The following is a 25,351-nucleotide window of genomic DNA, read 5'->3' as shown; positions in this document are numbered from 1 at the left end:
CAGCAGTGAGAGTCACCAAAGAGGACACAGTATAAAATCTGAGCCATTCTTAGAAGATACATAAGGATCCAACATGAGAAGGAAGAAATAAGTGGCTTAAAGCAAGGGAAGAAATCTGACTGGGAAAGGGGAGCTCCATTATCTAAGATGGTTCTAAAATTGCTGATTTGGAAAAATATTAAAGCGAATGCTATGAACATTAGCAAAGCAGGCATACGGGAGTTCTCAAAGAAAGATGATCTGTTTTCATGGTATTTATCTTGCCTTTCCGACAGGCCCACAAAGATTGAAAAGTTTTACAGGCAAAAAAGCGCGAAGATCTGGTATAGACAAATGGGCTCGGCGGTGACCCCTGCTGGCTCTGACTGTTTCCGCACAGGGTATCTGCCTTTGCCTCACTGCTTTATGAAAAGGACAGGACAGAAAGAAACTTCTGGCTTGTTCAATGCAGATAAATAGAGATGATGAAAAATAAACATTTTGAAACTGGTCACCGAGATTGGGAGAGAAAAACAAAGGAACATTTAGGAATAAGAAAATAACCAATTAATGCATCCCAGTACAGGGACAAATAAAATAAGAGAGACAACCTTCCAGCAAAGGAATGCAGAAAACAAAGAAAACACAATAATAAAATAAAAGACATGATAACGTAAGAGAGTCCTGTGCTTAAAATTTTGAAAACTCCCATGGAATAAACTATTTCCTAACAGGTAACATTTTTATAATCAAGAAAATAGCATAAATGTCTGCAATCAACATTACAAATCGACAATGTCCTTGAAGTTCTATCCCATCGCCAGAGGCATATATGCAAATAGGGTAACTGAAGAAAAAGTTACCATATGCAAATGATGTGTGAGATTACTGACAAAGGCTAAATAAACCCATTTTATATGCAAACACACTTGCACACACTCACAGGTACACAGACACACACAGTGCAGAAGAAAGCTACCAAATACCAACTCTACAATAACAAACAACAATAAAAGCACAAAACTACCAGGGGTGAAAAGTATACACAAACCATCAAAGCTCTTCTGAGGACACAGAAAAGGACCCAAGTAATGAGAGAAAGACTACATTTCAAATTGATCATTTTTTAACCAATTATTGAAATTACTAAAACTTTACTGGAAGAAGAAATATAGAAAAGGAATATGAATTTTAAAGACAGAATAATTACAGGAAATGTACTGTACTGAATGAAAAAAAATTATAAGAAAAATGTTATGGTAATAGACTAAAGCTGATTGTGTCATAAAACAGAATTAGCAAAACTAAATAAATATGAGATAGAAATTCATTTAAAATGATGAGAAAGGAAATATCACCAATAATAAGAGCTAAATTATTCAGGAAAAGTATTGAGAAAACTGATTGTTCACTTAAGAAAAATATAACAAAATAGAACAGATTAGTGTTTTTTATCTCAGGATATACAAAAAAATGAGCCGAGGAGTATTTGAAAAGTAGAGATGCATGAACCCGATGCTTGATACTAAAGAGTGTATAGGACTAACAACCTGGAGCCTTAACACAAAATACATTTAAAAATAAAATTCAGGTGGCTTAGTTATTAAATGTAAATTTTAAATCAGACAAAATTGTTTTTAAAGTACACATAAATATTTAACTAATATCACAAGAAAAGTAATTTGTATGCATAAAAGCAAACCAAAATTACAAAAGGAAATCGACTAGCAAGGTATAATTATATAAAATTAAACCTATATGTCAAAAGAACACCATTAACAAAATTAGACGGCGTATGAAAAGCTGTGACTAGGCAATAAACAAGAAATATGAATAGGTAATATCCTTAAAATAGAAAAAAGCTTTTGCAAGTTAATCAGAAAGTGGTAATTCCATAATAGAAAACTGAACAAAGGACATGACCTAACAGTTGACAGAAGAAATAGCACTGAGGCCAATAAACACATGTAAGAATATTGAAATGTCACCGATAATGAAAGAAATGAAAATAGCGTTGAGATGCAATCTTCGCTAGACAATTGGCAAAGGTCTTAAAAGAAAAATCCAACCTTTCACTGTTAACAAGTGCTCAGTTAACTTTCACATATACTGTTGGCAGGGGTATAATAACCAATTTCATAATGCAAGGCAGAGCCTTAAGATGTTGCTTTTTTAACAATTTCGTCTTTATCTAATAAGAAAGTCTAATTAAATAGAAGTATGCATAAAGATGTACTTAAAACAACATTCTCTAAATGTACAGAGACGGATTTAAAAACCCATGCAAAGGACTATACCAAAAGGCCATTAAAAGTTACCTTTTCAAGAACTGTATAATCACAAAAACTATGTATGCTAAAACAAAACAAAACAAAAAAGATGAAAGCATGATGCCTAATTTTTGTGTGCGTGTCTCTGAAGTTTTCCAATGCATTTTTCTGTGCTAACTTTCCTCTTACATGGTACTTTATCTTGGGCTATTTCATATCTTATTTGCCTTTCCACTACATGCCCGGCTACTGCCCAAAATCCTCTCATTGTTTCATTTCTACCTATTAATAGGCCCGGTCAAAATCTAGACAGAAGAATGCTCAAACTCATTCTCTTAAACAGAAGGTAATTTTAAAAAGGGGTTTGTGGTTATATATGGATTCCAGTTCTCTGTGCCTGTCTCTCACTCACATTAATCATCAACATGTGGAGAAAGTGAACATTAATGAAAACCCGTAAGTTATTTTAAAGAAAATGGACACTATTTAGATTTTAAAAATTAAGGTGCTTCCTTTAATTATTAAGATATTATGCTGCAAATGATCGTCTATATGTAATCTCTATTGTCTTTCTTTAAGAAACTGCACTCATCACAATACAGTAAACAAGCCTCTTCCAAGGATATGAAACATAGCCTCATTAATCTTAGTGTACATATGACTTTTGTCGTGGCTCATGAGCTTATGGGGTCTTTTCAACTAAATATTAGCTTAATTTACACGTACCCTTTACGATCATTGTACATCCTATTAATTCTGTCCCATTTTGCATTCAGTTGAGTAAGTGTATCCCGGATCTGAATGGCTTCAGGTCCAGAAGCTTCAAGGATAACATCTGGTTGTTTTTCATGAATGACTGCGATCTGCTCTCCCAGTCTGTCCAGCTGGTCTTTGGTATTCTACAAACATTCACAAAATCCAGAAAAGAGATAAAAAGAATGAAATCACAGATGAAAATTTATATTGTATAACACTTATTTAATAGGAAATGAAATATAATAATTTTTGCTATTCAAAACTGGAAACTTTAAAAAAAAATAACACCCTGTATTGGCCAAAGTGTGAGGAACACAACATGGTATGCCAATGGTGGGGGGAAAATCCTCACAGACATTCCAAGTGGCATTTGTACAGGGCATATACAAAGCTTCAATAACATTCTATAAAGGTAATAAAGTGTTTGAAGCTAAAATTATTTATATTTTCATATATCTAATAATGCTAATTTAAATGACAGAAATGAGCTGTCAAGGCTATCAAATCTATCAGCAATGCTATTGTGACATTACACATAAGTACAATCAGATTATATGAAAAGGCCTTGATGATATTTAATACTTTTGTGAATTAACTAAAAACTTCCAGATCCCTGATTAACTTACAATGAGGATGCCATCCCATACCCTAACCATTGGCCAATGTTAAATTGTTATAGATGGCAAGATGAAGGCTGACCTTTCACATCCAACTGGCAGTCAGGTTAATAAGAAATAAATATGGTTTGTGCAGGTTTTTGATTTTAAAATGTCTCTGATGATGGAAAGAATTACCTTCCCACTAAAAATCCATACCTACTTGTAAAAATTTAATTTTTTATATTATTTCCTTGGTGAATACAGGAGAGGTTTATTATTCATACACATTATTAATTCCCTGGCACAAATTTTAATAGCTATAGATCAGCTAAGTAGGCACAGTGACAAATTCCTTGTATTATTCCTACATTAACTGCAGCTATTCAAATGTCCCGCCTGGAGATTTACCTTCAGAGCATCTTCCTGAAAAGAGAAGTCTTCATACACAGCAGTGCTGAGCTCCGGAGTATTAAGTGATAATTCAGCATCATCCATGGAAAGTAAAACCTTATTAATTTCAACCAAATACTCTGCAGGGAGCGGTGATGATTTAATTCCCGAAGTTAGTTGGCCTGTTCTCCTCTGTTGAATAGGGATTGCCTGTAAAAAAAATCATTAAAAATAATAATAATGCACATCTCTTAAAATATCCCCACAATAAGAACAGCAAATTGAAAAAAACACAAGGCTATTTTGTGGAGAAGTGCAATACCCTGAACCAAATTTTTAAAAACAAAGTCTTCATTTTTTATATTTCTGCCCTGCTTTGCTAGACCCTTAACAGTCTCTATTCTAGTTTTTGCCTGCAGCTTGCTCTTAAACAGAAAGGTTTCACTTTAAGACCTATGCCACCTGAACTCACTTAGCAAACTTTATTTCTTAAAGTTCTATAGGGAATAACACATTTTAATATCATAATTATTTCACCCATTTTTTAAATCTCACAATTATATTAAACACTTCTAGGCCTCGCTGTTAAAAATGTAAATAAGCTAAACATGTATTTATAACATAAGAAATTCAATAGGGATTTTGATTAAAATAAGCTGCAGTTAATTCAGTATATAATCTTAACCTTGGAGAACAGTATTATAGAACATGAATATCCTGCGTAAGACAACAGGTCCAAACACTCTAAATTCAGACAAATTAAGCTAAGCTGAGTGGATTACTTCTCTGTCCTAATAATTGCATTTTCTGTGTCCTCTAATCAGAGCTTTCAAAATAATAAAGCAGTCTCTGGGATGGGCCACTCATTAGTCCCTAAGGAGTTGAAGTCTTTTCCTTCTAGATGGGTACAACTTAATAAATGCTGTCTGCTACTTGCAAATAGCCAAAGTTCATCTACTCACAAATTAAGGTAGCTTCTTTCATAGTTTCACTATATCTCTATGTTAAGCTTCTAAAAAATGATATTCCTCTGTAAATTCAGAGGTGATAGTAAAATAATCATAAATATATGTTTATTGAGTTAGTGACCCTGAACACAGGTAGGATTCCTAAATGAAACCAAAACTCAAAGCTGAAATCATTGAGTCAATAACATGGTGTTTAATCTAGAGGTCTGCATTCATCTGTAACAAGAGCAGACCTCTGGGGACACCAGCACATTTACAATGCGGCTGGGGATACAGCCATTGAACAGGGAGCTGGCAGTGAATCTTTTCCAGAATATAAACCATAATTTACCAATTTCACAAATTTGGTTATTTGTAAGCCAGAAATTTTTTTGATGTGGTCAAGCCTCTCCATAAAATACAGATCCGAAGGAGGAAGCCACTCCAAAAGAAAAAGATCCCTGTTAAGGTTTAGTACATTATCAGAAATCCAAGAGAGATGCCCAATAATAAGGTCTTATATTGCTATTTTCTCTTACTCTTGCCCCACCTAAAAATATAAACATATCTAGCAATACACACTAGGAAGGAGGAGACAGTATTCCAACCGCTGTGTTCTGAAGTGTCCATGGATAAAAACCAAACATCTGAATGACGTGGACAGACACTCCCCACGACAATACCTTAGTTTTGTTGTATCTTGTGTGCAAAAGCAGTAACTGCAGGCGGATCTTTTCCTTTTTACTATCCTCCGTAGGATGATGTAACATTTGTTCTCCTCTTTGTAGAACTTCCTCAATCTGGGCCCTTTCCTCATCCACCTGAATGTTTAGAAGGAAAAAATTTACTCAAAAGGAGAACAGGGTCACTTACCATCAGTTCCTAAGTGGGAGAACGAACCTACGAAGTATAAGTCAAGATATGTTCATCTAAATTATAGATAACAAAAAATTCATGTTTTCCCTAAAATATTTCACATTGGATGTTAAAACATAAAGAATGCTAGTTTAGCAGAACTTCGATAGCATCAAGATAACACTACTACTACTTTTAGTCAGAAAGTACTGTCTATTATTTTAAGCATTACATAAATCACTTACATTGGCACTCATCAGAAAATCATATTTGGACTGTTCTATCATGTTTGGCAGATATTTAGGTAAACACCACTGGTGTAAAAATATAATTAACAGAGAGGAAAAATAAGAACATTCTGGTTTTGAGAATTCTGAACCCACCTTTTCATCTTCATTACTGGATTCCAAGTGTTTTTCCACAACTTTTAACATATTTTCTATGTCATTTTCTAGTTTTTCCAAGTCAGAGAAAGGCACATCAGCTTCGAATGCTTCAGTGGTGACCAGATGTTGGTATGATAATGGTTCCTGGCCAATTAGCAACTGTGGAAGGAAAAGTGTTCTTTGAAAAGATATTCTTAAAACAAGGTAGTAGCTTTCCACATGAGGTCTAAATTGTGAAATTACCTGTATCGTTTAGAAGCATCAACACAGAAAAGCAAGTTCAGAAGTGTGTAGTGTGCACAAATGTATAAAGTATGACTATAAAATCAGGTTAATATGTATGCCTAGCTTGGGAATTAGTCTCATTATTTTAATAGCCAACTTTAACAACCCATCGAGACTCCAAAACCTTTGCTCGAATGGGTTATTTTCTTCAATACTCATCTCATATTTTCTCTCTTTCATATGCACACTCACAAATAAACAAAGACAAATGCTCCATTCAAAGAAAAACTTACTTTTACAATTATTTACTTATATACCACATAACCATTTATAATTTAGATATATAATTACATAAAATAGTTTTATATAAAAATAGAATTACTCACGTTGGCACTTTTGATGTGTTGGGACACCTTTTCAAAGTTTCTATTCAGTTCTGCTAATTTTGGTTCCACAAGCTCCCTGCTTGAGCCTCCACGCGCATTCACCAAAACGACAGCTTGATCGCGGACATTCTCAACTTGGAGTCGGGCATCATCCAGCTCAGACAGTAAACGCTGGTTGTAAGAAAACGCAGAAAAATCCCATGGGAAAACGGAAGCCAAGCATGGGTGTGATGCTAACTGAGAATTAAAGGCAGTTTAAGTAAATGCCTGGGATTCCTACTAAAAGATTTTAATACGATCAGCTTGCGTAAGAGCTGTTCACATATTAAGGCTCATGCAGGACTTTGGCTTCTCCCACCAAAATAAAGGCTGATGAATCTACTGCACGGGAAGGACGTGTGAGCAAGTAACCTGGCGCGTTCCCCAGGGGCCTGCAGCAAACCTTCCACCCCAGAAGCACTGCTGACCCCCTTTTGCTACCTTCACAACTTCTTCCTGTTTACTTGCTGGTTTTTTTTCAATCTCATCCAACAGAGCTTCAGCTTGATAAAGCCAGGTACTTATGTGAGCAACATTTCCATCAAATATTTCCAACTGGTTCTGATGGCTCTAGAAGGGAATTAAGAAAACGTTGATACAACCCTACAGAATATTTAAGATGAAAATCTTCAAAGAGATTTAAAAGACCTTCAAAGAGCTAATTATATGCTGAATTTAAAGGGTTTACACCTTACTGCAAGGCTCTTCCCAGCAAATAAACCCTCAGTCCTAAAAATGCACAGCTATGCCTAAGAAGTTCTTCAGTCTGTTGGGTTTAGGCCTCAGTACAATAAAAAGCTGAAGAACAAAAGGTGAAAGTTTCTTTTTCAGCTCGTTTTCTTTGCCTCCCCTATTCTTCATCTTACGTTGCAAATTATCCCATTTGCCTCTTGATCATATTTGTTTAAAACTCATTTAAGAAATAATAACATAAAAGGATGGTTAAAATATGGGTTGAAAAAGATTCTGCCTGTTCAACAGACTAACATCTTAGAGGACAGGGCCTGGGTCTCCTCTGACTGATTTCAGTAACTGCTCAAACACTCAATAATGTGTGTGTTTTTCCTATCTCTATCCGCTACCTAGTAATTATACAAATTTGGGGAAAGTCCTAGCTATGATATGAAAGAATAAAATAATAATTTCTACTAACAATGATTCATTGTTAGTAGAAGAGGAACAGAAAACAACAATGAAAATTAGGTGGTCACTATATCCACGAAGTAATTAACAGTGTAGTGGTATAGCCAAAGACTAACATAAAACCCTTAACAATTATCACAATCATCATACTAAAATCCAAAATTCATTGTTTTAGCTATAGCTATATAAGAGTACTATATGTTTTATGTCGTATAATCATCACAATAACTGTATGAGGTAGAAATAATAATAATGCCCATTTTACATATGAGAAAACTGAGACTTAGAGAGGATTTATGTAACTTGATCAATGTCACCCAACTAGTCAAAAGTTTTATTTAGGTCATCAGATGCTAAAGACTGTGGTCTTAACTAGTACCCTATTATTAGAACATTATAAATAATATATATAGTTTATAATAATAGGAAAATTAAATATAATAATAAATCATTAAAATGTAACAAAAAGGTACATTTACTAAGAAACTAAAGTACATATTCTATGTATATCAGAAATGGTTTATTATGTATTACAGGTATTTCAAAGTCTTTGCAGTTATCTTTTCAAAGGAAAAAATAAAATGTAATCTAATGAAATTAATTCACAAGGAACACATGATTGTGACACAGAGAAAATAGAATTTGGAATTCTAATCAAAGCTCTCTATTCATGTTTAAATAATTAAAGGAGAGAAGATTCCATCATTCACTTTTTCCCAAACATACCATTAAGGTGTTGCACCAATCCTCGGTCCAGGTGCGTACTCGGCTCCACCCGGCGTTGAGGACACAGAGCCTCTCTTCTAAAACAGGCTCGCTGCCCTCGATCAAGTTCTGGAGGGCAGCACTGCTCTCTGTGATGGAATTTAAATCAGCTTTTCTCTTTTCCAGGTCCTTCAGAATATTCTAGAAAAAAAAATACCAAGACCCTCTTGATCTTTCAGAACATTATAAAAGTTTATACAACCTTAATTTTAAAAAAATTTCTTCCACATATTCCCTTAGAAAGTTTACAATCACCAAAGGTTTACAAAATGCATAACTTATTAACATGTGAGAGTTCTTAAGTAGCTAATAAAAATTAAAATATTTAATTATGCATATAAAAGGAAATTATTAAATTCTGGTATGAAAAAGGTAATTTATTTATTTTAAGTATAAATCCATGTGTCACACACAAACATTAATTATTTTCAACATAACTCCAGATGTAAACAATCTATTTCATGTTCTATATCTATAGGCTGGCAAAGCAGAACTTTCCCAGAACTCACAATTCTAAAAAATTCATAATGAACTTATCTCCTTGATTACTTCAGGAGACAACTGGTGTGTACTATAGGTACTTGCAAGGGCTACATCCTATAACAAGATGACTTCACATATAATTTGCTGTGTAAGCACTACAAAGAATATTTCATCTTAAGTAAATCATAAGAACTAGCACGTGTAAGCTTTGGTCTCACAACTGTCATCATACACAAAGGTAATAATCTGGATGGTACGATGACAACTTGACTCTCACCTTCATAAGTCTGAGTAGGCAAGGTGTACAGTCAGAGAGTTCTCTCTCTACAGAGAACACTGGATTCCAAAATTAAACCTACAGTGTTCTTTCAATCATAAAGTGACATGTGAATATCCAACCTCCTGCTGCTGCACCTTTTTAAACCAACATGAAAACAAATCCTCTAAAGAAGCTCAAGTCTATATTTAATCTCACATCATTAAATCACATTTTGGAAGGCATAAAAATTGCAAATTCACCAGTGAGTCAAGGTTTGAACGCTTACTTGGCTATGTCAATTACTGATATTTTTAAAGACACTAAAATGTTTCTCTCAAGTGTCCTTCTCCATCAGGGAGAAACAAAAATAGAACCCACAGCCACGCTTCCTGAAGCTAAGACCTTCTGCATTCCTCCGGTGGGTATGTACCGACTGACCAGCATTGTCCTTAAGAACTATAGGAAAAAATTAACTACAAGTGGTCAAGTTAAAACAGTACCCATGCTATTTATGCTAACAGATTTTATTGTAAAGAAAATGACTACATTGAAAATAATGGCATTTAAGTTATGGAATAAAAACACTAAGTTCAGCAACAAAAATGCTATTTAAATTTTGCACTGAAAATAATGTTACCTATTTTTACATGCAAAATACATACTGATGTTTCATTCTATTTACTCTAGTGAAGAGAATGTGAATTCATGACTTATATATACTGTCTTCATTATTTCAAATCTAAAATAAGACTAAATGGGAATTTAAGAGTGAGTAGTTTCAGAAAAGACAAGCCTATTATTTAGTCTTTATCTGAAAAATTAATTGAATCTCTGTGTACAAAGATAAATGAATAAAAATTAAATGTGCAAAATTCAATAATATCTATGTACCAGCTATAAGCAATTAGTGAAAAAGAGAAAAGGCATACTTTATAAAGTATATAAAATAAATAAGTATAAATAAACTTCTTTGCATATATATGTGTGTGTGTGTGTGTGTATATATATATATATATATATATATAATGTTTATGAAGAAAATAACCAAAGCATTATGTAAGGATTTAAAAATTTTGGTGAGAAATGAGACATACCATGTGACTAAAAAGACAATATGAGAAGATGTCAATTCCCCTCCACACAAATCTATAAATTTAAGGCAATTCGCATAAAGATTTCTAACAGAACTTTTAAGAATTTGAGAATAATAATTCTAAAGTTCATATGAGTGTATACAAAAAAAGCATAAAAACAGGGAGTCCATTAAGTACATGTTCATATATATTATAAAGTCACACAGTCAAACAGCTGAAGAACATTTCAGAGGGTCCAATCAGTGAATCAGAAAACAAAGAAAATCAACAGCCAAAAAGAAGAGATGAAGTTAGCATGTCAAATCAGTGGGGAAGGGATAATTACTCAATAAATAGTGCTGAGATAGCTGGTTAACTACTCAGAAAAAAGGTTAGAGCCTTACCTCATTATATACACCAAAATAAATTCCAGAAGGATTAAAGCATTAAAGATAAAAAGATGAAACTATAAAAGAGCTAGAAGAAAATATAGTAAATAATTACAAAACCTTGGAGCAGAGTTGGACTTTCTAAGCACTAATGACATAAATAATGAAAGAAAAGATGATTTTATTGTTTAAAAATATATAATAACAGTATTTTTAAATATATATACAGAACATAAAGGGAACTGCAATGGCAAAAAATATTTTTGCAACAATAGACAGCAAAGCATTAATAATTGTAACAGGTAAAGAGCTCTAAATTAAAAGACCTAACGTAAAAAAAAAATGGTCAAAATTACAATAAAAGGGAATTTTTTAAAAATGAACTACAAATGGCCTATATACTGATGGAAAATGTTCTAATTAAATAACCAGTACATGACATTTGCCTACTGTTGTCAAAAGTCTGGTTAAAACAAGCAAGTAGGAATTCTCACTCGGAGCTGGTAGGTACAACATTTCTGTAGTACAATTTCATAATGCATATAAGCCTTTAAACTGGATACATCCCTAGACCCAATATTGTAAGGTCTAAGAATTTACCCTTGGAAAATAATTATGAATACATGCTATGAATTAGCTACCAGTATATTCATCATAGCATTTTTTACAATAGTGAAAATTGGTAATAAATTAAATGGACATGAATGGAGAAATGAAACAATAAAAAATAAAATATGCAATTAAATACTACACCTTTCTCCAATACATGACACAAAAACACCTGTAGGTAAAGGAAAATGTTAAAGATATAAGTTTTTTTTAAAGAGAGTCATGAAACACTAAATATAATACAATTCCTTTAGATACATGTTTGTGCATGTCCATATGTGCCTGTACAAAACTGGAAAGATAACAGGGTGTTCTTTGATTATAGATTATTTTTGTTCCTGTTTTTTTTCTTTTTGTATTACACTATAAAAATGGCATTCAATTAGCTCATATAACATATGTTACTAATAAGAAAACAAGGTCTTTCAAAGTGTATAAGGAAGATCATATTTCCTTGAAAAAGCTAAATTTAACAAAAAGTCTCGTGCCTGTGCTTTGCATTCATCCACAATACGCTCATAAATGCCAACATCCTTCATTTCCTTCATATATTTTCTTTCACTTCACATAGCCCATAGCATAATTATGCTTTTCCTGAACTATTTTTTAAACTAAGAATACTCTTTCTAGTGCCTAATATCTTGGCTTTCATTCAACTGTTATTCAGATTAAGAAGTTGTATCAACCTACAATCTCAAATCACCTCCTCTTCACTTCCCACAGGCTAACATGAGTACAGGATGCCAAAGCTGATCTTGTGGACTTTACAGAAATTTTTGTCACAGTGTTGATAATTTATTTTCAGTACTTATCTCTAGTATGCACGCCTCTTTCTTGGAAAATAAATTAGGGAAAAGAAAATGCCTTGGTAAAAAAATAAAAGTAAAAACTACCCTGTGTTCCATTAAATTATTTATCCATCTCAAAAGATAATTGGTAAATCCACTCTCTAATCTCTGTAATTTCAAAGTACCTAAAGGGCTAAAGAAAATTCTTGAATCTTTTATTGATTCTTTTGAAAATTCTGTTCCTACGCAATTTATATCAGTTTACAATAGAAAGATTAGTAACTAGTGCAACAGTTATTATAGAAGAATTAACAAATATATTCAGCACAATACTTTGCAAAGAATGAATACTTTAAAAAATGCCACCAACTGTGAAGGTGATAACTATCATATTTTCAAGTGCCACATAAGCAGAACGCTTATAAAGGCCAGTTGGTGATCCATCTGAGTTCAACCCTTTTGGAATCAAGACAAAAATAGCTTCTTAAAGTAGTTGTTTTTAAAATATCCTTATTGTTTTCCTTAGGACAGAGTAGTAGGAAAAATAATAGGGAAAAAAGAAAAGGCTATATTTAATATGAAATGGAGAAAATGCACTGAACAAAATGGCCCAGGTCACACTGGCGCGACGTTGGCGGTTCACCTGAACTACAGCTTACCTTAGCCCAGGAAATCTCTGCATCCAAGTCACCGAGCAAACCTTCGGAGGTGGATTTCTGCACCAGTTCCGCTTCAGTCACCGAGAGCCATTCCGAGAGAGAAGCCGCCTCTTTCCTCATTTTCCGGGCCAGATGTGAAGCTCTTTCCAGATCCTGTTTTCCCTCTGTGACCTGAGAAGGGAGGGAGAGAGAACTGAACATGAATGGGAATGAATCAGAATATTAACCGAGGACCCAAACTGACTCAGATTTAACCACAAGATGTTTTAACACTCTCAGTAGACTCTTCAATTTAAATATACAAAGACCAATAACTTGAGTTTAAACGGGCTATTATTTTTAAAGTTTCCTTAAAATAACTTCTGAAATGTCTGTAGTCTTTGAAAATACAAAGTGAATCTGGATTACAAGTTAAAAATAAGTTTCAATACAACTAGTAATCATTGTAATATTAACACAAACATCTAAAAAATTAATAAAAATTATTGGGATCACTGAAAACATTATTAATACCATAAAACCTTAGCATGCATTCTCCCAGGAGTGAAATTTTAAAATAAAAATACATAAATGGGGGGTGCGGTCCTCACCTGGGCACCCAGGTCATTGTAGAGCACCTTCAGAGATGTCAGCTGCTCATCCATCCCCTTGGGGTTGTCAGTCTGCTGCTTCTGAACAATGTGTCTTCCAGTTTTGATTACAGTCTCCACTTCAAGCTTGACTTCACTTAGAGTTTTATAGAGTTTCTTAAAAAGAAAAAAAGACAAATCATACCCATCACAGTGAAAACCTGGTAACTGGAATCATTGCAGAACATGGCTTATCCAGACTGACAGCTATGAATTAACTATGGAGATCAAAGGGCTTTATCTTTCCCAGATTTGGATTCAAAGGATGAGTAACATGACATCAAGGTTGCAATACCTTTTCAAAATCGGAGAAGAAAATAAATAGAGCTTATACTTGTTTTAAAAAACAACACTCAGATGTATATTTTCAAAATTTATGAACATTTTTCCTACACAAAATGGGAAAATATCAGGACTAAAAATTGAATGCCTATCATTTTTAAAACTACATTTTAAAAAACTCTAAATACTATTCCTAAGGAAAAAGCCAACTCTGCCTATATTTTTGGGTGTTAGAATTTGGGAGTATTAACATTCGTTTTTGTTGGTTTTCTTACAATTCTCTGAAGTATCAAGTCTACCACAATCAGTACATATTACTTATATAATGAAGAGATATATGACAACTCAACTTATCAAGATGAGTATGGCTATAAGAAATCGGAGCTATGTAAGTCAAATTCACAGCTCTCCCCATCCCAGGTACCTGGAAACCAAAAATATCTGTCTGTACCGGTTCTCTTGTCTCCATTCACGGTGATCCTGACCTGAAACGTCCCAGCTGGCTCTGTCACATAGTAACAGACCACTGGACCATGTTACACATGGTCGAGGGTGGTGCTTGCTTTGTTGGCCTCTGTATCTCAGTAAATATTTACATGGACCTGTGTGTGCACATGCACACGCACACACACACACACAGAAATGTATCCTATTTATTCGTTCTTCCACACATTTCAGCTTTTGAGTAGTCGAACAACCTTTGGTATGTAACAGACATGCGGAGATGATAGTTCTGAAAAGCACGAAGAACTCATCCTGAACTGTTCTTGTCTGAACAGGTATCATCTTCAGCTTCTTCATGAGTCTTCTCAAACAGACCACTAATTCTAAGAGTGTGTACGCTTAGCCACATTTTTAAATTTATATGCAACGGAATTTTAAAGTTCAAGACTGCAATAGCAATAAGGCCTTCTAAATAATTTCTTTCACATCTTAGTTTTAAACTTTGATTTAAAATTAATTTTCCTAGAGAATGATCTTTTTCTGCAATAATACTCCTGCTATCTATTCTAAGTATAATTTCTTCTTTCATATTTTACACTTAAACTTTATAAATTAAAATTTAACTATCCTTAAGAATAACTTTTTTACACTGTAATATTCCTAACAACCATTTTAGGTATGGTTCTTCTAGCTAACTCAAGTTTCTCCTTTCAAAGTTAGTTCATTAGTCATATTCTGCCAAAGCCTTTCCTAACTTCATACTGTGCTGTGATGTGTTTCCTTTGTTTTTCAATCATGTTTTATATACATATTTGTGTGTGTGTGTGTGTGTGTGTGTGTGTGTGTATTTTCCTCTCTCTTACCTTCTCTCCTATCTCTTGTAATTTCCTTGGAGGAAAAGACCACACTTCTCATTTTATATGCGATTTGTCATCAGTGAACCCTATTCTTAGCACACTGCAGACAAATAATTACTGAACAAGCCATGTGCATTCTGCTAGATGAGGCCATATTAGCTGCTGGAAATCCCACTGGACCCATCAGCCACCAGTGGCCTCACCATACACTTGTCCAGGTGGGTCTGGATGACATCAGGGTCCACATCCTTCACAGTCAAAACATGCAGCTCTGCTTTCACTCCGTCCAGCACGCGCTTGCAGTCGAGCATGCGCTGTTCGAAGTTCGCGGGCTTCTGGAAAAGCTGGAACTTAGTGGACACCTCTCGAAGCTTCCTCTGTTTGAAGACATGAAAATAAGGAATTCACATCAGAATGATCATCTCTCTCAGCAGACGGTATTAGTATAACACATGCTGCTAAAAGGCTGTAAAAATAAAGCACCAATAAAAACATCCCGTAAAGAAAGTCAGTGAGGTTACCCAGGGTCATACATTATTTGACACTCAGTGTCTCAGTCTGAGATATAATAAAAAGCTAAGCTGGCCTCGCTGGAATTAAAACTTCATAATTTTCTAACACGTTTGAAAAATATAGTCAGGAACCTATAACTCAAAATGCTCTTCATCATGAGCTCGGAGTGAAAGTCAATCTTGAAGCCACCATTAAGGGACTGAGTGGGCCTGCATCCCACCCACTCAGCCTGCCCATCCTGTCAGCCACACAGAACTGACAGGGGCTCTGCACTGGGGAGGAAGACCTATCAAGCTAACTTCTAAACCTAGCTCGCTATCTCTTCTCAACTATCGAATCACATTCAATATTTCCCACCCATGCCACAACTAGTTTCTGCTGCTCTGCCTGGGATGCAATGTGCTTTCAATGCATCACTCCAGTCTCACTGTTGACATCAAAAAGAAGACCAAAGGCATCCACGTAAGCACTCCCAACACATCGCTGCCCCTGCTCACCTGCAGGACATCCATCTGACTTCCTCCCTTAGCAGTCCTGCCTTCTGGGGAGGTCGGAGGCTGAGAACGAGTGTTTCTTCTCAACTCCTCTAGCGTCAGCTCATGGGCAGAGATCTCTGCTTGGATTCTCTATAAAGAGATTAGAAGGGGGGGAAATACCTTTTTTATTGAAGTTCCATATAGTCATATAATACATAAGAATATGCAGATCCCTATACAAACTTCAGTAAGTTTGCAGAATAATAATAATAACATAAACTACTATACGTTGTGCACAAACTATGGTCTTTGCATTTGTCATTTCTGATGTTCGCCACTTATTTATAAAAAAGGAATTTTCCCAATTTCACTGCTAAGAAAGCGATCATTTAAAAACAGTGGGTTTCACATAAACACCAAGAGAACTCCAAAACCCACACTCATGCCCCATAATAAGGTCAACCATTCCCACTGACTGCCGGTTTGGGACGGCAGGAGGGGCTGGTTCTCTCGCAGGGGAGGAGGCAGTTACCTAAGCTCTTCTTACGACTCCCACACCTCGGAGCCAGGGCAGTACCTGAGCTTCCTGCGGAACCTGGAAGGCGTCTATCCTGTCGGTCAGGTACGTCGTGAGCTGCTTGTCCAGCTCCCCTAAGCTCTCCTGCAAAACCTGCAGCATGTGATCAGTTTCCTGCAGGACCTGGAGCTGCTTTTCCAACGAAATCTGCTTGCTCTCTGCCTACACAGGGGACAAAATTGAACCATTAGTCACTCAGCACTAATATAAATAGCTGAATAGAAGAAAACCCTTATGTTCTGACCACCAAGAAAAAAAAATACAAGCTCTAGTTCAAGACTTTGGCCCTCAGTATAAATAAATGACTAGCAATGATAACAGTGAAAAGGTCCTTCTGGCATCTTATATATCTTGCAGTGAATTTCTCATTTTTACTTCTTTCTACATACAGTAGGAATACATAAAAATGTAAAGATTTCCTACATAACATATTAAACAGAGGATAAAAGTTTGTCATTTATTATAAATTGAGGGCATTTTTAAGAATCAGCAATAAGCCTATCAACAAGAATATAAAATATAACAAGAATGTCTATCAAAAGAGTGAACATATAAATCTTTTTTCCAAAGTCTAAGCAAGTTCCACAGATGCGCACTTTTGAATTAAGCTTCATTCTGTTCATGATCTCAGCAGCAACAGTTATTATTTAATATCATCTAATATCCACCTAACCCTCCTATAAAAGAACAGTCTCCTTGCTCTACTTACTGATACGGACATGCATGTTGTAATTCATCCTGGATATGTATCTAAGACAGTATGGCATTTTATAATGACAGCTTATGTCAAATTCTGCTGGCCTTAATATTTACTAGGACAATATGAGTTATTCTTATATACAGCTAGAATATGACCCTTAAAGGAAATTAAATAGCTCATAAATAGAGACCATCTCAAAGACAGACTTTTTAAATCATCAAGTTCTGCCTGCCTGATAAGAGTTTGGTCTACTCTTTCTCAGCTAGTATTTCAAAGCCCTCACCACCCCCGTGAATGTTGGCGACCAACTTCCCCCCTTGGTAGAAGTTCTTGAGGTCAGCTCCATCTCACAAATACCTAATCTACACCCATGCATGTCTCAGTTCTTACCAGGTGACTCAGTTCTTCATATCGACTGTTGAAGGCCTCCAGTTTCTCACTGATTATGTCATCGAGGATCCCACCATCAATCAGAGTCTGGCCAAGTTCCCGAATCTGGGTGCGATTATCCGCTGGATGTCGCAAAACAGATTCTAGGGACTGGACAGGGATGGGGGGGGGGGGATAATGCATTTGTAAAGCAAAATGTATCAAGAATCCAAAAATTCCATTTGCTAGAAATTTACCTAAGGAACAAGACTAGAAATAACTAATTTGCAAAAATATCCATCATGGAATTAAAAAGTACATAAAATTGAGAAAGCATGAATGGTGATATATGATAATATAGCTCCATAAAATAATTTTAATAATTATTAACTACATACTTAAATATTCTTTTATAGTACAGATGGGAAAACTGAAGTTCAGAGAAGTTAAGTAATTTGCCTACACACACACACAGTAAAAAGAAGAGCTAAGATTTCAACCCTTTGAAATCTAAGGGTTTTGACTCCAAAACCCTTAGATTTCAAAGCCTGTGATCTAGTTACTGTAATGTATTACTTTCCAGAGTGTTTATTAAAACATAATAATAATTAGGAAGAAATATGCCAAAATGTTTTAAAATATTTAGAGTTTGCTTTATACTTTTCTCTATTTTCCGTATTTCTAGAATGCACACGTTTTAATTCACATATTATGAAAATTCATATTTTTAAACTAAAAACTAAAAAGTTTTTCTTTTCTTTTTATTGCTCTTCATCTCTCACTCTGTTATTTTACTTGAGAAATGACATCTTCCTCCAGCAGAGCGTCCTGCTCCTGGAATTCAAGTACCACCCTGACTTACTTCTGCCCTTCAATCCGGTCATCCACCTACATGTCCCTACAACTTTTTTTTTTAAATATATCTTCATTGACTTCGGAGAGAGGAAGGGAGAGGGAGAGAGAGAGAAACACCAATGATGAGAGTCACTGATGGGCCGCCTCCTGCGCCCCCTGCTGGGGGTCAGCCGCAGCCCGGGCCTGTGCCCTGCGGAACCGAAGCCCCACCTCGCGGATCCTAGGCCGAGGCGCGGCGCCCGGCCGGCCCTACAATGTTAACAGCATATCTATCCCCTTCCTCTTTTTTTTTTTTTTAAAGCAACTCTAGCCCCTCACAGTTTAGCCCCCTTGAGAAGCGGTTATTAAGGCGTCACGCACCACACGCTGGTAACCGGGGGACGAGAAACAGCGGGTGCGCTTCTCGGCCCGGAGACGAGCTCCAGGCAGGGCCCCAGCGTCTCCCCCGCCCCCCCAGCTGCCCTCCCCCTTTCCCTTCTCAGGACAGCAGGGCAGGCCCGCTGCAAACAGCCGCCGCCGGGTCTCAGGAGCGGAAACGGCTTCATGAAGACACCCGGGCGCAGCTGCGGCCGGGGACCCGCAGGAGGCAGCGGGGACGTCACGGGAGCGCCCGGCGACGCCTAAGGCGCCCCACGTTACGGACGGGTAACAGCTGCGGAGGCCGGGTGGCGGTCCCCGGGATCGGGATCTAAGTGACGGCGCAGACCCCCGGGCCAGGCGGGCCCGCGGGCCGCAGGGACCGCGCAGGGCTCGCGCGCCCCGTCCAGTGCTCACGGGGCTGGGTCAGGACAGGCGGACAGCGGGAAGGACGGGCGGACAGCGGGAAGGACGGGCGGACAGCGGGAAGGACGGGCGGACAGCGGGAGGGACGGGCGGACAGCGGGAAGGACGGGCGGACAGCGGGAAGGACGGGCGGACAGCGGGAAGGGCGGGCGGACAGCGGGAAGGACGGGCGGACAGCGGGAAGGACGGGCGGACAGCGGGAAGGACGGGCGGACAGCGGTAAAGACGGGCGGACAGCGGGAAGGGCGGGTGGACAGCGATAAAGACGGGCGGACAGCGGGAAGGACGGGCGGACAGCGGGAAGGACGGGCGGACAGCGGTAAAGACGGGCGGACAGCGGGAAGGACGGGCGGACAGCGGGAAGGACGGGCGGACAGCGGGAAGGGCGGGCGGACAGCGGGAAGGACGGGCGGACAGCGGGAAGGGCGGGCAGACAGCGGGAAGGGCGGGCGGACAGCGGGAAGGACGGGCGGACAGCGGTAAAGACGGGCGGACAGCGGGAAGGGCGGGTGGACAGCGATAAAGACGGGCGGACAGCGGGAAGGACGGGCGGACAGCGGGAAGGACAGGCGGACAGCGGTAGGGACGGGCGGACAGCGGGAAGGGCCGGCGCACAGCGGTAGGGACGGGCGGACAGCGGGAAGGACAGGCGGACAGCGGTAGGGACGGGCGGACAGCGGGAAGGGCCGGCGCACAGCGGGAAGGGCCGGCGCACAGCGGTAGGGACGGGAGCACAGCGGGAAGGACAGGCGGACAGCGGGAAGGACAGGCGGACAGCGGTAGGGACGGGCGGACAGCGGGAAGGACGGGCGGACAGCGGGAAGGACAGGCGGACAGCGGCAGGGACGGGCGCACAGCGGGAAGGGCGGGCGGACAGCGGGAAGGACGGGCGGACAGCGGGAAGGACAGGCGGACAGCGGGAGGGACGGGCGGACAGCGGGAAGGACGGGCGGACAGCGGGAAGGACAGGCGGACAGTGGCAGGGACGGGCGCACAGCCGGCGCGCACCTCCAGCGCCTCCGCGACGGCGTCGGCCCGCGCGGGCAGGGCGTCGGCGGCCCGCGCGCGCTCCTGCAGGAGGCTCAGCCAGGCCGTCTCCAGGTCCAGGTAGTGCAGCAGCTCCATCCAGCAGGACCACACCTCCTGCGGCAGGCGGGGGACAGGGTTAGACGGCGCGGGCGCTGAGGGGCGAGGCTGGAATTTCCAACTGAACTCGAACCTCGTTCTCCCATAAATCGCATTAGGCCCGGTGGGGGACGGGAGGCGAAGGGGAACGAGCTGCCTCAGATCTACACTGAAATACATTCCAAGGATCTGGTTAAAAGTCAAGAATAAAATTATGTAATTAGGAGAAGAGACCAGGAGGAAAATATTGCCGGTTTGTTTTTTAAATAGAAAAGCAAAAGCACTCATAATTGCAACATTTTTTTTAACAGTTACATAGAAAACTGGAATTCCGTGGGGTCGTGGGGTCCATCCTACTCCAACTCGGAGCTAACGGATGTAACAATTTGCTGCATACTCTTTTCGACTTTTTTCTAAATTCATATGAATGTGCCTATGTATGCAAAAAGCCATTATTTTACTCCAAATGGAGTTATACTATACTTATTGCATTAGTGGCAATCACTCATTCCATATTCCCAATGGAGAGTTTGGGGGGGAGGTGAGAGGAGGGGATAAATTTATACCTCCCACTTCCTAAGAGAAAATTACAGGGGAGAACAGCCCCTTCCCCACAGAGGAGCCTATCTGATGGATGGATTTAGGAAGAGTTCTGGTGGAGCCTCCAGGGTCAGTTCTCCTTGGGATGCACCCACCGAGAGGAGGCCATTCTAGCCTCCATTCCAAAGGAGTTGTGTTTACCGGGCCAGGGGGAGCAACTTTTTCCATAAAAGGCCGGACAGTAAATATTTTAAGGTTTACAAGTCACATCTGGTCCCTGCTACAGATTCTTCTGTTTATGTTGTGCGTGTGTTTTGTTTGTTATTAACAACCCTTTAAAATTTAAAAACATACAAACCATTGTTAGCTCACAGGCCATAGAGGAAGCACAAACCAGACCTGAGCCTCAGCCCGTATTCTCCCAACCCTTGAATAAGACTAAACAGAAAAGGTGTGGCTGGTCCCCCAAATTTCCACAGGTGGAAAGCAGCCAGAGGAAACCTACTTGGCTGCAAGCAGAGCCCTTTGTCTTACGGGAACGGAAGATGGCTCTCAGAGCAGCACCCCCAAGGAGCAGAGCTGGCCCCTACCCGAGTCCCTGGTGCAGGGCCCTGGCTAGACTTCAGCATTCCTATTATTAGATTTCAGAGTCACTATTACCAGTGACTGATATTTAACTTCCACTGCCCCGACTTTTTTGAATGGAGTGTCCACTGAGGTTTTCCTGTGCCTAGCTCACCACTGTATGTGGGCACATGGGGCAGGATAGCTTATCATTTTAGTGCCCAAGTCACCAGACTGAGCAGTCCACACCTGAATACCTGCACTCGAAGAAACCGCCCTAAGGGGCCACATCTGTGTTTAGACCTGATGCTGGATTGCGAGCTTGATGCTGTGCTGGATATGACTGGGAGTCCCTGGGAGAGAGGACGTGCATTTTGCACATGGGAGGAATGAAATTTATGACCAGGGCTTGAACTAGGGTGGATTAAGGATGGCCACAAATTTTTAGCCCCTACTCCCATTAAGTGGTGCAATTCTTTTGCACCAGTGGGTTGGCCCTGTGACTTGCTTAGACCAAAAGAATGTCACAGATGTGATACTGAGTCCAGCTGCAGACCTAGCCTCTAAGAGGACTGGAAGCTCCCGCTTTCTCCCTCTCAAAAGCCAGCTGCCATGCTGTAGGGAAGCTGAAAAACTGAGAGGCCGCGTGGAGAGGGACCTGGAGGACGAGAGGCCACCGTGAACGCTGCCGCAGAGCTCCCAGGGGGGTGCAGCTACCTGAGTGGGCTATTCATGTACCACGCGCAGCAGAAAGCCACCCGCTGAGCCACATCAGCCACGGAATCATGAGAGAGAATAAATGGCGCTTTTGTTAGTCACAACGTTTCAGTGAGGCTGTTACATAGCAGTTGATGATGGAGACATAAGTGGGTGTATATATTAAAAATATAAGAACGTGGCCAGGAAGACTATACACCAACTTCTGGGTGGCAAGTACATCAAGAGAGTGATGGGATGGGACTGGAGTCCCTGGGATTTTTATTTTATTTTAAAAACAAGATCTGGGAAAATGTGACAATAAGTTAACACTAGTTACAGCTAAAAGACGTGTTAGTAGTACTATCTCTGATCTTCTATAAGTCTGAAGTATGTCATGATTTAACATATTTTAAAGGATTATTTTTATTCTAAAAGCAATCAAGCTCATAGAATTGGATTTCTCAGAAAAAAGGGATTCTTACGCTAACTTAGAAATTTGGGCTCTTTCTGCCCAATATCCCTTGGTAATCTCTGATATCATGTTAAAAGCATTTCCATTTTTAAGCCTCTCTTTCCTTCCTTTCATTTCTCATTTCAAAAACATCAAGGTCGTATCTTTTCTCTTTTACCGACACCATTTTTTTTCCATTTTTCCTTCTCTCAAAGTAATTCAAACTAACTTCAAAGTCATTCTAATGGTAATTCTCAGAGCAACTCCAAACCCTCAAAATATTCATTTCATTCCTCATTTTCAAATTGTCACCTCTGCGTCATAAAGGCACGGTGGTCTTTTGTTAGCTTGGGATAATTTGGGGACTCCATTCATTATGTAAACATGTTATGAGCTGTTATTTTGGCCAGAAATAAAAAGGAAAGCTAAAAAAGAGCAAAATCAAGGGCGGTTATGACAGAGAGGAAAACATGGGTAAGACTATAGTTGAAGTTCAATTCCAAGATAGTTCACCAGGACTTCAGACTAGGCCTACATAACACTACAGGTTACAGTCCAGCAAATTACCAGCACATTCAAGATCTGCTTCCTTTCAGGTGACTCTAATTTTGGATGCCAGTCTAAATAAATAAATAAAAACCTCAATTCATGTCTGTGTACTAACCAGGCAAAACAAAACAAAAAAGAGATGTTCATGGTATATTGTTCTAGAATTTTAGGGCTGGAACAGACCCTACAGATCACCTGTGATATGAAAACCTTGATTTCACATATAAAAAGTAAAGTCTGAAGATATTCAATGACTTTCCCAAGAACCTTCCATTAACTGGGGGCAGATCTTGGTCTCCTATATTTTTTATCCCCGCTTCATTTTATTTTCCTTTATGATCCAGTACTTGGGGGGGAGGGGAACGGAGGGGTTTTTTCCTAAGATAGGGAAATGGTCAGCACATTACAGAGTTTTAATCTCAGAAATGCATCACTGAAAAAATAACATACCTCTAGCGTGTGGCACTTTCCTCGAATCCTGTTGCAAAGAAGCTGGTAGTTCTCCAGCACCACGTTCAGCTCCGACGTCAATTCCTGGCCACCAGAGGGCCCCCGAGCAGCCAGTAACTTGATGTTGTCCTTCAGGATCTTCACTCTCACCTCCTTCTGCAGCACATCCTCTTTTGCCCTCTGTTCCAAGAAAGCAGAGTTTTGAAAACTCTCTCCCTTTCTCTCTAACCTATTTCCTTCTTTTTTAAAAAATAACTGAACCAAAATAAAAACATCTACCTGACTCCAACTGCCTAATGTGGAACGCTATTTAGGTAATCACTACAGAGAGCGCTGTTGAAATACGAATGCTAACTATAAAATCCCACCCATCATATGCCCCGACGTGCAAACATTTTCATTTAATAACAGGCACGTTAACACCTAAGTCATCCTAAGTGGCGTTCACTGACGTGACGTATTTTCAAAGCCTGGGCCCATGGTAAGAATCTAAGTGAATTACTGTAATTTTAATTGACCACTAGAGTTCTGAGCATTTTAAACAGAAGTAAATAAATGTTCGCAAAAGTTGCGATGCACCATGGTGGAGGTGTCGTTTAAAAATTATTCAAAAGTATTTTTCTCTCCTGGGACACAGGTACGTCTATCTTTCTGATAATGAACAGCATTTCCAAGGTGATATAGTTATACTAGGAAGAGCTGATCTAGAAATAGCTTCTTGCCTGACTCTCGCCCCGCACTTAGAATAAAGTCTCACTTTCAGGAAAACCAGCCAAACACAGCTTTTCACTTTCTCTTTCAGCTTTCTTTACTGCTTAATGGTTTTAAACTTTCCTGGGCTGGATACAATAATTAAGTGTAGTGGTTCTTAAAATCCTAATGTTTGTTTGGAAGAATAAAAATAAATTGAATGTTGCCCAATCAAGGGTGTTAATCTTATTTTTATAAACTCTCATCCCTAGAGATTTTAATAAATCACAAAACTACAATGCCAGTAGTGTAAAGAAAGAGAATATATGAAATAAGATGGTTCTTAATGTAGCAAGCTACCTTTAAAATACCTTATATACTGACTATTCTCAAGGCTTTCCAAAAAAGCTACTCTTAAAAAGATGTTTCAATGAAAATACTATGAGTACAATACAAGTCCTTCGCCGCGTTTACTTTTATTCATATACAAGAACACATGGACGGAATCTACTCCTTTTTTAAAAATATCCGCACAGAGGATTTTGGTTTCGTTACATTTTTCGGCCAGTTAACTTTGGCCTGAAACAGTCAATGTGTTGCTTAATCCCATTTTTTAAAATAGCCTTTAATCACTATCTCCTTTGGCTTGAACACTGAAGGAGACTTGAAGCAGTGTGAGAAATTTGGGAATGATGCCCAGTTCTTTTCTTTTATTAAAAAGGAGAGTGTTCAAGACTATGGGCGCAGGAATGTAAGTTCACAGGAAATATATCCTGTGGCCCCAACCGATATTAAATC

At 38.8% G+C, this 25,351-nt stretch overlaps 1 protein-coding gene across 1 annotated transcript in view; it reads right to left on the bottom strand.

The window, feature by feature from the left end:
- The window catches only part of UTRN (utrophin), a 399,896-nt gene that overhangs the window by 231,307 nt on the left and 143,238 nt on the right, over positions 1-25,351 (bottom strand). The window contains exons 27-41 of the mRNA XM_087817673.1: positions 23,864-24,043; positions 20,494-20,628; positions 17,869-18,018; positions 16,779-16,940; positions 16,223-16,351; positions 15,416-15,589; positions 13,591-13,746; positions 13,001-13,171; positions 8,702-8,881; positions 7,274-7,402; positions 6,794-6,964; positions 6,180-6,341; positions 5,625-5,762; positions 4,013-4,204; positions 2,976-3,148 (exon numbers count right to left, since the gene is read on the bottom strand). Coding sequence (XP_087673799.1) covers positions 2,976-3,148; positions 4,013-4,204; positions 5,625-5,762; positions 6,180-6,341; positions 6,794-6,964; positions 7,274-7,402; positions 8,702-8,881; positions 13,001-13,171; positions 13,591-13,746; positions 15,416-15,589; positions 16,223-16,351; positions 16,779-16,940; positions 17,869-18,018; positions 20,494-20,628; positions 23,864-24,043 — 2,402 coding nt within the window. The remainder of the gene's footprint in view (positions 1-2,975; positions 3,149-4,012; positions 4,205-5,624; positions 5,763-6,179; positions 6,342-6,793; positions 6,965-7,273; positions 7,403-8,701; positions 8,882-13,000; positions 13,172-13,590; positions 13,747-15,415; positions 15,590-16,222; positions 16,352-16,778; positions 16,941-17,868; positions 18,019-20,493; positions 20,629-23,863; positions 24,044-25,351) is intronic.

Source organism: Miniopterus natalensis, chromosome 5 (assembly GCF_054644295.1).
Source record: "Miniopterus natalensis isolate mMinNat1 chromosome 5, mMinNat1.hap1, whole genome shotgun sequence".
In the NCBI taxonomy this organism is placed as follows: domain Eukaryota; kingdom Metazoa; phylum Chordata; class Mammalia; order Chiroptera; family Miniopteridae; genus Miniopterus; species Miniopterus natalensis.
The sequence above is the reverse complement of the archived record's forward strand: the minus strand, read 5'-3'. Positions and strand labels throughout refer to the sequence as shown.